This window comes from Mobula birostris, chromosome 4 (assembly GCF_030028105.1).
Source record: "Mobula birostris isolate sMobBir1 chromosome 4, sMobBir1.hap1, whole genome shotgun sequence".
Classification (NCBI taxonomy): Eukaryota; Metazoa; Chordata; class Chondrichthyes; order Myliobatiformes; family Myliobatidae; genus Mobula; species Mobula birostris.
The window spans coordinates 136660319-136672655 of record NC_092373.1 but is presented as its reverse complement, the minus strand read 5'-3'; the positions used below and the strand labels follow the sequence as shown (position 1 = coordinate 136672655).

General features: G+C 39.8%; 1 protein-coding gene across 3 annotated transcripts in view; it reads right to left on the bottom strand.

Annotated features, from left to right (window-relative positions):
* The window catches only part of kiaa1109 (KIAA1109 ortholog), a 433731-nt gene that overhangs the window by 61519 nt on the left and 359875 nt on the right, over positions 1 to 12337 (bottom strand). For 2 of the 3 annotated variants that reach the window (XM_072256106.1, XM_072256107.1), the window contains exons 65-66: positions 8275 to 8337; positions 827 to 1065 (exon numbers count right to left, since the gene is read on the bottom strand). In XM_072256106.1, the coding sequence (XP_072112207.1) occupies positions 827 to 1065; positions 8275 to 8337 (302 nt within the window). The remainder of the gene's footprint in view (positions 1 to 826; positions 1066 to 8274; positions 8338 to 12337) is intronic. The other variant, XM_072256108.1, reaches the window with a different exon arrangement.

Here is a 12337-nt window from a genome sequence, read left to right as displayed (position 1 = left end):
TCTAGTCCTACACTTTTCAGCTACAGGAAAGTGTCCATGCATTGATGTGATCAAGCTCTTTCAAAATGTGTTTAAATGAGATCTCCCAAGAGAGGTTAAACCTATTCAAACTTACTTCTCTTTGTAAGGGCAATCCCAGGAATGTGGAAACAATCTGTCAATGTAACACCACCTCTAAAGCAAGAATATCATTCCTTAATGTAGAGAATTAAACTGCACACAGTTCTGAAATATGATCACTTCAAAGTTGTGTGTAATTGAATCTAAATTTTGGTACTCATATCCTTTTGAATAAAGTCAAACTTACCAATTGTTTGCCTTATTGCATATTAACTCTACATTTTAAATCGCTGCACACCCAGACCTATAGCCCAACATTAACTAGTTTCTCACAATGTCATCATTTGCAGCTTCCCAACTTCATATTCTTCGCTTCTTTCTGTCCACTCAGTTTTTCGTATTCTTTTCAGATTATTTACATCTTCCTCACCTTGCAGTTGTCCACATTTCTTTGGATCATGAGCAAACATTGACAGATGAAGTACGAAACATAAATGTATTAAGGGTACTGATTATAAATGACTGACATTTCACCTTACCTATTCCAAGGCACCCACAAATAACCACTTCTTTAACCTAATCCATTCATCAATTTAGCTGCTTTTCTTACTATACCAAGATGAACTTAAAATCTTCAGTACAAATTTGCTGCAGGTTCAATATTTAACTCAGTAATTGACCACTGGCAACATCATCTTAACCTTCTAATCAGATTCTTAAATAATTATTTAATTTATCAATTAATGAGAAAAAAAAGGATGCTTACGGTGTCCTCCTGATGTATCGTGTTTTCTCTTTATCAAACTCTTCATCCCGTTCAGATTCTTCACTAGAAGATGTCAAACTATCATCGCGCTTTGCATCGTCAAGCTGGAAGGCAAGTCTTTGTTGAGCAACACGTGGGGTGTTAGGTGAACTAAACACTGAACGATCATTGATAGGTGAAAAATGAGATGGACTATCAACGGTGACTGATAACAGATCCAGTTCTGTCTCCTCAGGGAACTGATGTCATAAAAAATTAAAAAGACAATGATTACTTTTATGTAACATTCACCTATGAATAACTTATAAGAGTTTGAATGAGAACCCAATCACCACCTACACTTGAGCAGACAGAATGGCTTTGTAGTATGAAATGAACATAATCCAGACACATTATGAAAACTAAAACAGAGCAGAAGAAATCTATGACCAAAGATGGAAAGGAAAGAAATCAGTTGCTCCAAAGAGCTTGGAAGTAGTTTTATTTTTTAAATGAAATCTTATTAAATGAAATCTTACGTAACAAGCAGCGCAGTACAAGTATGCTCACTGATAGGTACTCTATAATTAGTAAGCTGGAAATTTATCTCTCAAGCATAAGTAGAGTGTATGTTAAGATAATTTCTCACCGAAGCATTTGTGTTAACCCAGTACTGTTTAATTGCAATGTAGCCATCACAAAGTAGGAAACAAGAGTAGCACCATCATTGGAAATGAAAAGTCTGCATTCAGAAAAACATAGGATACCTCATGGGTTCCAGAGGGAAAGCAAGGGTGTAAACCATGCAAGCTCCAGCCATTACTTTCCATCCTTTTCAACCATGGGAAGGAACTAAACAATATGATTTGCAGACTATTAGGTCTATGCTGTTCACAAATCCATTCTTTTTAGCAAGAGGATTTAGAAGACTAAACATAAACATTACAGAACATCCTGTCTATGCCCCATTGCAACCTACAACAACCCTTCACACTATAGAAAACTCCACCAAACTTTGTGTCATCTGCAAACTTACTAATCCACCCTTCCAGTTCCACATCTAAGTTATTTATAAAAATCAGGGGTCCCAGTACAGATCCTCGCAGAACACCACTGGTCACTAAACTCCTGGAAGAATATGCTCCACCTGCAACCACACTCTGCCTTATGGGTAAGCCAATTCATATCCACACAGCCAAGTTTCCTCTGATCTCATGCTTCCTGATTTTCTGAATAAGCCTACCATGGGGAATATTCTCAAGCGCCTTATTAAAATTCATATTCAGGACATCAACTGCTCCACTTTCGTCCATGTGCTTTGTCACATCCTCAAAGAATTCAATTAGCCTCATGAGGATTAGCCTGCCTCTCACAAAATTATGCTGACTATCTCTAATCAGACTGTGCTTCTCCAAATGTTTGTAAATCCCATCTCTCAGTGTTTTCTCCAATCATTTACCCACCACTGAAATAAGACTCTTTGTTAACGTAGACACATTGCACTACATTCGCTTTATTTTACACTGTCCTCACAAATGTCAAGGTTGTTCTCTCTGATGAATACTGAAAGACCTCCCATCACTTCTTACTCCAGGCACATTTCCCCTATTATCCCTACCCCCAGTCTAGTCATCCTTCTGTTCTTCACATATCTGTAAAACTCCTTGGGGTATTCCCCTTTCTAGCTCTCCCAAGTCTATTCTTCAGCTCTTTCCTGTCTACCTTATAACTCTCTACAGCCCTGTCTGATGCTTGATTCCTAAACCTTAAGCAGCTTCTTTCTTCCTCTTGACTACATGTTCCACATTTCCTGTCAGGCAGCTTCCTTCACTCTAGCATCCTTTCCTTGCCTCAATGGGACAAGGGACAAGCCTAGCAAGAAACCCGTGCAAGCGTTCCCTAAACAAATGCCCTCTAAATACATGCTCTCTCCATGTTTCTGTTGTGCATTTCCCTGAGTACATTAATTCACAATTTGTTTGCAAGTTCATGCCTATTAGCATCGTTGTTCCCATGTCCCTCAACTAAATACTTTCCCATACTATCTGCTCCTATTCCTGTCCAAGGCTACTATAAAAGTCAGGGAGTTATGGTCACTGTCTGTGAAAAATTCACTCACCAAGCAATCTGACACCTGACCAGGTTCGTTCCCCAGCACCAGGTCTAGTATGGCCTCTTCGCCTATTGTCAGGAATCCTTGCTGAACACCTAACAAATTCTGCACTATCTAAACCTTTTGCAGTAAGGAGCTGTCAATCAATGCTGAGGGCCAGGTCACAGGTATTCAAGTAGGATGACCAAGAAAGTTTCAAGAGGTTGAGGTACGATCTCCAGAAAGCCATCCCACAGACTAAGTGCCAACTGGTGACTAAACTTGAATCAATGAAGGATGCTTGACAGTTGAGGCCATTCTTGAATGCTATCACCATTTATAAAGTAAAATCAACAGAGATATACAGAGCTTATGAAAACTATTCACCCCCCCGCCCGGAAGTTTTCATGTTTTATTGTTTTACAACGTTGAATTCCAGTGAATTTAAATTGTTTTGTTTGACACTTCAACAGAAAAAGACTGTTTCATGTCAAAAAGTAAAAACAGATCTCTACAAAGTGATCTAAGTTAATTACAAATATAAAACACAAAATAATTGATTGCATAAGTATTCATCCCCTTCACATTAATATTTAGTAGATGCACCTTTGGCAACAATTACAGCCTTGAGTCTGTGTGGATAGGTCTCTACCAGCTTTGCACATCTCAACACTGCAATTGTCCCCATTCTTCTTTACATAACTGCTCAAGCTCTGTCAGATTGCATGGGGATGGTGAGTGAACAGCCCTTTTCAAGTCCAGCCACAAATTCTCAATTTGATTAAGGCCTGGACTCTGACTTGGCTACTCGAGGTTATTAACTTTATTGTTTTTAAGCCATTCTTGTGTAGCTTTGGCTTTATGCTTGGGGTCATTGCTTTGCTGGAAAACAAATCTTCTCCCATGTTGCTGTTCTCTTGCAGACTGCATCAAGTTTTCCTCCGGGATTTCTCTGTACTTTGCTGCATTCATTTTAGCCTCCACCTTCACAAACCTTCCCAGGCCTGCTGCAGTGAAGCATCCTGACAGCACGATGCAACCACCACCGTGCTTCATGGTAGGGATGGTGTGTTTTTGATGATGTGTGGTGTTTGGCTTACGCCAAATGTAATGTTTAGTCTGATGGACAAAAAGCTCAATTTTGGTTTTATCCAACCATAGAACCTTCTTCCAGCGATTTCAGAGTCTCCCACGTCTTCTGGCAAATTATAGCCAAGATTTCATGAGAGTTTTTTTTCCTCACTGTCCTATAAATCTGTGATTGGTGAAGCACCCGGGTAACAGTTGTACGCGCATTCTCTCCCATCTCAGCCACTGAAGCCTGCAACTCTGCCAGAGATGTCTAAGGTCACTTGGTAGACCCCCTTCAGGCTATCTTGAGGATAGTCTGCTCTAGGCAGACTTACAGCTGTGCAATATTCTTTCCATTTCTTGATGTACACCAAGGGATATTCAGTGACTTGGAAATTTTCTTGTATCCATCTCCTGACTTGCGCTTTTCAATAACCTTCTCATGGGGTTGCTTGGAGTGTTCTTTTGTCTCATGGTGTAGTTTTTGCCAGTATATTGACTCACCAGTAGTTGGACCTTCCAGATACAGGTGTATTTTTACTATAATCAATTGAAACACCTTGACTGCACACAGTGATCTCCACTTAACTAATTATGTGACTTCTAAAATGAATTGGCTGCACCAGTGATGATTTGGTGTGACATATTAAAGGGGGGGGGCGAATACTTGTGCAATAATTATTTTGTGTTTCATACTTCTTTTTAACTTAGATTACTTTGTAGAGATCTGTTTTCATTTTGACACAAAAAAGTATTTTTCTGTTGATCAATGTCAAAAAAGCTAAATTAAATCAACTGTGATTCAATGTTGCAAAACAATAAAACATAGAAAACTTCCAAGGGGGTTGAATACATTTTATAGGCACTGTAAAACAGGGCTTTGCTTCCAGATGAACTCTATGCTTTCCATGCTCGCTTTGACTGTCAAACATGGGGGAACCTTCACAAACTCCCACAGCCCCCGTTGATCATATGATTTCAGTCTCTCAGTCCAACATGTGAGCATCCTTCAGGAAGGTGAACACATGGAAAGCATCCAGCCCAGATGGAGTACCTGGCCAAGTACTAAGGACCTGTGCTGATCAACCGGCTAAAGTGTTCATTCAGATCTTTAACTTCTCTCGCTTCGTCAGTCTGAGGTATTCATCTGCTTCAAGCAGGCTTTAATTATACCGGTGCCTATGAAGAATGTGGTATATTACACACAACATCTATCGTTCAGTAGCACTTACATCCAAGTGATAAAGTGTTTTGAGAGGTTGGAGATGAAACATATCAACTGTTGCCTGAGAAGTGACTTGGCTCCTCTCTAATTTGCCCATAGGTACAACAGGTCCATAGCAGATGCCATCTCATTGGTTCTTCACTCAACCCTGGAATATCCAAACAGCAAAGACGCATACATCAGGATGCTCCTTATTGACTACAGCAGGGCATCTCAATACTATAATCCCCTTAAAACAAATCAATACGCTCTGAGACTTTGCCCTCAATTCCTTCTCATGAAATTGGATCCTCGATTTTCTCACTTGCAGACGCCAGTCGGTTCAGATTGACAACAACATCTCCTCCACAATCTCCATCAGCACAGGTGCACCACAAGGCTCTGTGCTTAGCCCCCTGCTCTACTTGTTTCATACTTATGACTGTGGGGCTTAGAACACCTCCAATGTCACATTCAAGTTTGCTGAATGTCGTAGGCCAAATCAAAAGTGGTGATGAATCATCATATAGGAGGGAGATCGAAAATCTTGCTGAGGGTTGTCACAACAACAATCTCTTGCTCAATGTCAGCATGACCAAGGAACTGGTTTTTGACTTCAGGAGGAGGAAATCGGAGGTCCATGAGCCAGTTCTCATCCAGGGATCAGAGGTGAAGAGGGTTAGCAACTTTAATTTCCTTGGTGTTATCATTTCAGCAGGCCTGTCCTGGGCCCAGCGCACAAGTGCTATTATGAAGGAAGCACCTCTGCTTCTTCAGGAGTTTGCCAAGATTCATCATGGCATCTAAAATTCTGATGAATTTCTCTTGAAGTGTGGTGGGGAGCATATTGACTGGCTGCCTCACAGCTTGGTATGGAAATATCAATGCCCTTGAATGGAAAATTCTACAAAATGTATTTAATACGGCCCAGTCCATCACAAGTAAAACCCTCTCCACCATTGAGCACATCTACACAGAGCACTGTTGCATGAAATCACCATCCACCATCAGGGACTACCACCAAGGCCATGCTCTCTTCTCACTGCTGCCGTCAGGTAGAAAGAACAGGAGCCTCCAGACTCTACCACCAGGTTCAGGAATAGTTATTATACCTCAACTATCAGGCTCTTGAGCCAAAGGATATTATCTCACTGAACTTCACTTGCCCCGTCACCAAGATGTTCCCACAACGTATCGACTCTCTTTCAAGGACTCTTCATCTCATGATCTCCATATTTATTGCTTGTTTGTTTGTTATTATTATTTCTTCTTTCTTTTTGTATTTGCACAGTTAATAGTCTTTTGCATACTGGCTCTGTTGGTGTGGTGTTTCAATAATTCTATTACGGCTATTGGATTTATTGAGAATGCCTGCAAGAAAATGAATCTCAGGGTATATGGTGACCTATATATAGTTTGATAATAAATTTATTGGGGAAGTTGAAATCTAGACTGACTCAGTAGGCAATCCCCTTATGACATCCTCCTTTTCTGCAGCTGTCATACAATTCCTGATTAGCAATGCTGCTTCCACCTCTATTATATCCCTCTCTGTTCCTTTTAAAACATCTCAAAACCAGAACTTCCAGAAGCCATTCTAGCCCTTGTGACAGCTAAGTTTCTGTCATAACATCATAATTTTATGTACTGATTCATGTCCTTGTTCCTGATATTTCTTGCATTGAAATAGATACATTTCAACCCATCCCAATGACCGCAATTTTCTCTATGAACTCTCTAAGTTTCCTCAATCTCTCTACATGCAGCATCTACCTGTACACCTACTGCCCCATTGCCTGATCTTCACTCTGGTTCCTATTCTCCTGCCAAACTAGATTAAACCGTCCCCAACGCTCTAGCAAATCTGCCCACAAGGATATTGCCCCCACCCCCCCCAAGTTCAGGTGAAACCAATGCTTTTTGTGCAGGTCATTCCTTCCCCAGAAGAGATCGCAAATCTGAAACCCTGCCCCCTGAACTAATTCCTCAGCACATCTACCAAATGATCCTAATCTTTCCTTACTGGTGCATGGCACAGGCAGCAATCCAGAGATTACTACCCTTGAGGTTCTGTTTTTCAGCTTCCTACCCAGCTCCCTATATTCCTGTTTCAGGACCACATCCCTTTTCCTAACTATATCATACCATGACTTCTGGCTGTTCCACCTCCCCCTTTAGAACATGGCGGACTCGATCTGAGACCTCCCTAACCTTGGTATCTGGGAGGAAACATACCACCTGGATGTCTCTTTGCTCCCCTCACTATTGAATACTCTATTACTGCTGCACTCCTCTTCCTCCCTCCACTTCAAATACACAGAGCCAGACTCAGTGCCAGAGACCTGATTGCTGCAGCTTTCTCCTGATAGATTGCCCTCCCCCAACGAAGTGGTATTCTTCTTATTGAGGGGAATAGCCAAAGGGGTAGCCTGCATTGCATACCTATTCTCTCCCCCTCTCCTGACAGTCACCCAGCTACCCGCCTCCTGCTACTTAGGGCTGACTACCTCCCTGGAGCACTTATCACCTTCTCATTCTCAATATCAAGTTGAGATATTAACTATAAATCTCAACTTTGATTACAAAAACAACCATACACCTACAAACGTCATGGAGATAGAGATGAAGGTTAATAAAGCAAATTGAGTGCAAATTTTAATTCCCTGTTGATTAAAGAAAATGTGAGTTAGTTAGCGAAAAGTTTAACACAAGTTCAGTAACACTGGCAGAGTGCGACTGAAATTATACTTTGAATATAACCATTAAAGTAAAAATCTCATGTGTAGAGTAAAATTGTTTCTCTTGTTTACTTCTTAATGACTGTGCACCTTTACAACACAATGGATTTTCAAAAAAAACACTACAAAACATTTTTTTAGGTTATTTGCTAGAACTCCATTTGTACCAGATTTTATGATCCAAAAAATGCAATATGCATTGATTTCTGAATTACTCTGTTATATTTAAAATGCTACAAGACATGCAGTCACACTACATACTTTGTGTGAAACTGAACTTGCAAAGTTTAAAGATGATAGATTTTTGAGAAGATTCCCCCATGAAGTGCTTGATTTTGTTGCAGAGCAGATTTTAAACCAGTACCTGAAAATACCCATCCTTTGGAGTGCTGGCTTGCCTCGCTACAGTCAAAGCTGTTTCATTCAGCTTTAATGAAGTGAAAAGGAAAATGTAATTATATGATAATTTACAACATGCAACACTCCCATTGTGCAGGATAAATAAGAAATGACCTCTTATATAATCAAAAACACTTGAAATTATAGAGATGCTGTAACCTAACGAAGTATGAAAACTCCTAGCTCTTAACTAATCAATATGTTTTCAAAGTTAAGAGTTACGCAACTCCTAAATACCACTGAAAAATGCTCTGCAAAATAATATTCAGAAGTAAGATTTATCTCTGTAATCATATTAGAATATTCTGACAGCTATCATCAATGATAACCAGCTGACATCAATGTCAATCACCTCAGCATTAACTTCTGATATTTAACAAATCAATATTTAAAATTATTCACTTCATCAGACCACCTATATGATACAGAATTACCAGATGTCTGTTTTCCCTGATAACACCTTACAAACTACCAGTCCTGAATCTATCGGGAATTGACATGCTGATCAGGTACAGTAAAACATCATTACACCACCACACTTGGGACTTTGGTGGTGTTGGGTCTCCTTCCAAAGTTGTTCCTTCCTCAAACCCACACCCCTAACCTGATCCTCCTCACAATGTTTTCCCCCCTCCCAACCAAATCAGTTCCCCATTCTCCACATCCATCTCTCTCTACTCACAATTTACAGCCTAACTAACGTTCTTCATTGGCTTCTCAGTGAATATGTTACTTGTGTTCAAGAGCTGTTCTTGCACTTCCTACGTTATCACTCATTTAATTACAATACAATGCAAAATTTTTCTGAGCAAGATTAAATTTTGGATCCATTTTTCAAGAAAAAAAGTTTACACATGCTAAAAGTCTAGAATACTGTTAGATTCCATTTAATTTATATGAAACCACCCCATTTACGTGCATAAAATGAGTCAAAAATCATTTTTCTATTGTTAGATCAACACTATGCTGGATCTTTATTTTTTTCCTTCCTTTTTCAATATATAAGCAAAATAAACAAGTCATAGCATTAATAATATTTAAAAAAATCAACTGTGGTCCCAGTTATGCGCACTAATTTACTGCATGTAATTTGATTGGAGCAGTAGAAATTAAAAAGATATATGATTTGTATATAGTATATTTTTAAAAGAGAACACATATAAAAAATATTTACTTTCTTTAATAAAGAGAAAATAAATTGAATAGCTTTAATATTTCACACATAAGCTAAAACTAATGAAGTAGTTTTCACCATTGTGGTCTTGAAAGAAAAATGATTTAGTTTTTTACTACATTCCTAAAGAAGCCAGGAAAATTAAACAATGTGGTTTTCTTAGTTGAGCTCATTCTATGCTGGCCAATAATATAAGAGGATAGCAAAAGTTTTTCAGATATACTATATATAGTAAAAGAGAGGTTAGAGTCTCTGGAAAATCAAGCTGGAGAGGTAGTAATGAATGGACAAAGAAATGGTGATAAACTCAATAGGTATTTTTTTGTCAGTCTGCACTGTGGAAGGCACCAGCAGTACAAAGTTCAAAGTAAATTTATTATCAAAGTCTGTATGCATTATACAACCTTGAGATTTGCTTCCTTACAGGTCGCCACAAAACAAAGAAACCCAAATAACCCATTAAAAAAAACCATCAACGGTCCAATGTGCAGAAAGAGAAAAAACAACAAATCGTATAAATAAAGTATGCAAATTACATCAGAACAAGAGTGACCCTACAGTCTCGAAGCTAGGCATCACTAAAGCAAGCCACAGCCTCAGTACAGTGCAGAGCTGAATAAACATGGTGAAGCAGTGAACAGAACCAACCCAACTCTCACCTCTGGTCCTGACAGCCCGCCTTTTCAATCTGACCCGGTATTTAAATTGTTGAAACATCAGGTCGCTCCAGAAATTAGAGAATGTCAGGGGGCAGAAGTGCATGTAGTAACTATTACTAAGAATATGGTGCTTGAGAAACTGAAAGGTCTGAAGGCAGGACTGGACCAACACCCAGGATTCTGAAGGAGGCAGCTGAAGACATTGAGGAGGTATTAGTAATGATCCTTCAAGAATTATTAGATTCTGGAACGGTCTGGAGGACTGGAAAACTGCAAATGCCACTCCAGTTTTTAAGAAGGGAGAGAAGCAAACTATAGGAAATCATAGGGCAATTAGCCTGACTTCAGTGATCAGGAAGACACTGGAGTCCATTGTAAAGGATGAGGTTTTGGGGTACTTGGGGGCACATGATAAACTAGGCCAAAGACAGTATAGTTTCCTTAAGGGGAAATCTTGCCTGACAAATCTGTCGGAATTCTTTGAGGAAATAGTTGTTAGAATAGAGAAATGAGAATCAGTGAATGTTGTTTACTTGGATTTTTGAAGGCTTTGACAAGGTGCCACACACGAGGCTGCTTAACAAGGTAAGAGCCCACACTATTACAGGAAAGATACTAGCATGAATAGAAGATTGACTGACTGGCAGGAAGTAAAGAGTGGAAATGAAAGGGACCTTTACTGGTTGGCTTCCGGTGACTCCGGTCCCGATCCCTTGACCTTTTCTATCCGGCCCAGCACTTAAAACGACCCGAGGTTTGGTCAATTTTAGCGCCAGTCCAGATTGAAAGGGTCAGGACCAGAGATGAAGGACAGGCCAGTGTTCAGCTCGCTGCTTTGCGAGGTTTATTCTTCTTTGTGCTGAACTGTGGCCTGCAACTAACAGGCTCCTGGATCCGCTGTGACTGGCTTCATGGCTATTGACTCACTTTATGAACTTTTGTTCTGAATGTTACTCGCTTACTTTGCTGCACATTGGGTGATTGACAGTCTTGTTTTAATGGGTTCTGCTGGGTTTCTCTGTTTTATGGCTGCCTGTCAGGAAATGAATCTCAAGGCTGTATATACTATACATATCTTGATAATAAATGTACTTTGAACTTTTTAACTAGTGTTTTTGAACTTTAAACTTTGATTAGAGTTGTTCCATAAGGGACAGCGTTGGGACCACTTCTTTTCACGTTATATATCAATGATCTGGAGGACAGAATTGGTGGCCAGGCTTGCAGATGAAATAAAGATAGGTGGAGGAAATGTTGAGGAAACAGGGAGTCTGCAGAAGGACTTGGATAGATTAGGAGAATGGGCAAAGAACTGGCAAATGGAATACAGTGCAGGGAAGTGCATGAACATGCACTTTGCTTCCCATTTTCTAAACAGGGAGCAAATTTAAAAATCAGAGGTGCAAGGGTTATTTGGGAGTCCAAGTGCATGATTCCTTGCAGGTTAAATCAGTAGTGAAAAAGGCAAATGCCATGTTAGTGTTCATTTACAGAGGACTAGAATATAACAGCAAGTTATAATGCTGAAGCTTTATAAGGCTAGGTCAAGGCTTTATGATCTGGATCAATCAGATCATAATTACCACACGTGGGATATGGTGAGCAGCTTTGGGCCTCTTATCTAATAAAGAACGTGACTGCATTGGGGAAGAGTCAAGAGTCTGTTCATGAAAATGATCCCCGCAATGAAAGCGTCAACATAGGAGGCGCGCTTGTTGGCTCTGGGCCTGTACTCGCTGGAGTTTAAAAGAATGAGAGGGGGAAATCTCATTGAAACCTATCGAATATTGAAAGGCCTGGATAGAGTGAATATGGAAAAAATGTTTCCTACAGTAGGGGAGTCTCAAACAGAGGACGCAGCCTCAGAACGCAAGGACAGCTCAGAACAGAGGTGAGGTGGAATTTCTTTAGGTGGTGAATCTGTGGAATCTATTGTGTCAGACGGGTGTGGGGGCTAAGTCATTGGGTATATTTAAAGCAGAGGTTGATAGGTTCTTGATTAGTAAGAGTGTTAAAGGTTATGGGGAGAAGCATGAGAATGGAGTTGAGGGGAATGATAAACTAGGTATAATAGAATGTGGGAGACTCGATGGGCTGAATAGTCTAATTCTGCTCTTATCTCTTATGGCTTTATAGTCTACTTTAAAAAATCCAATCCCAAATTTATGGACACATTCCCGAAACTCAGTCCTAAT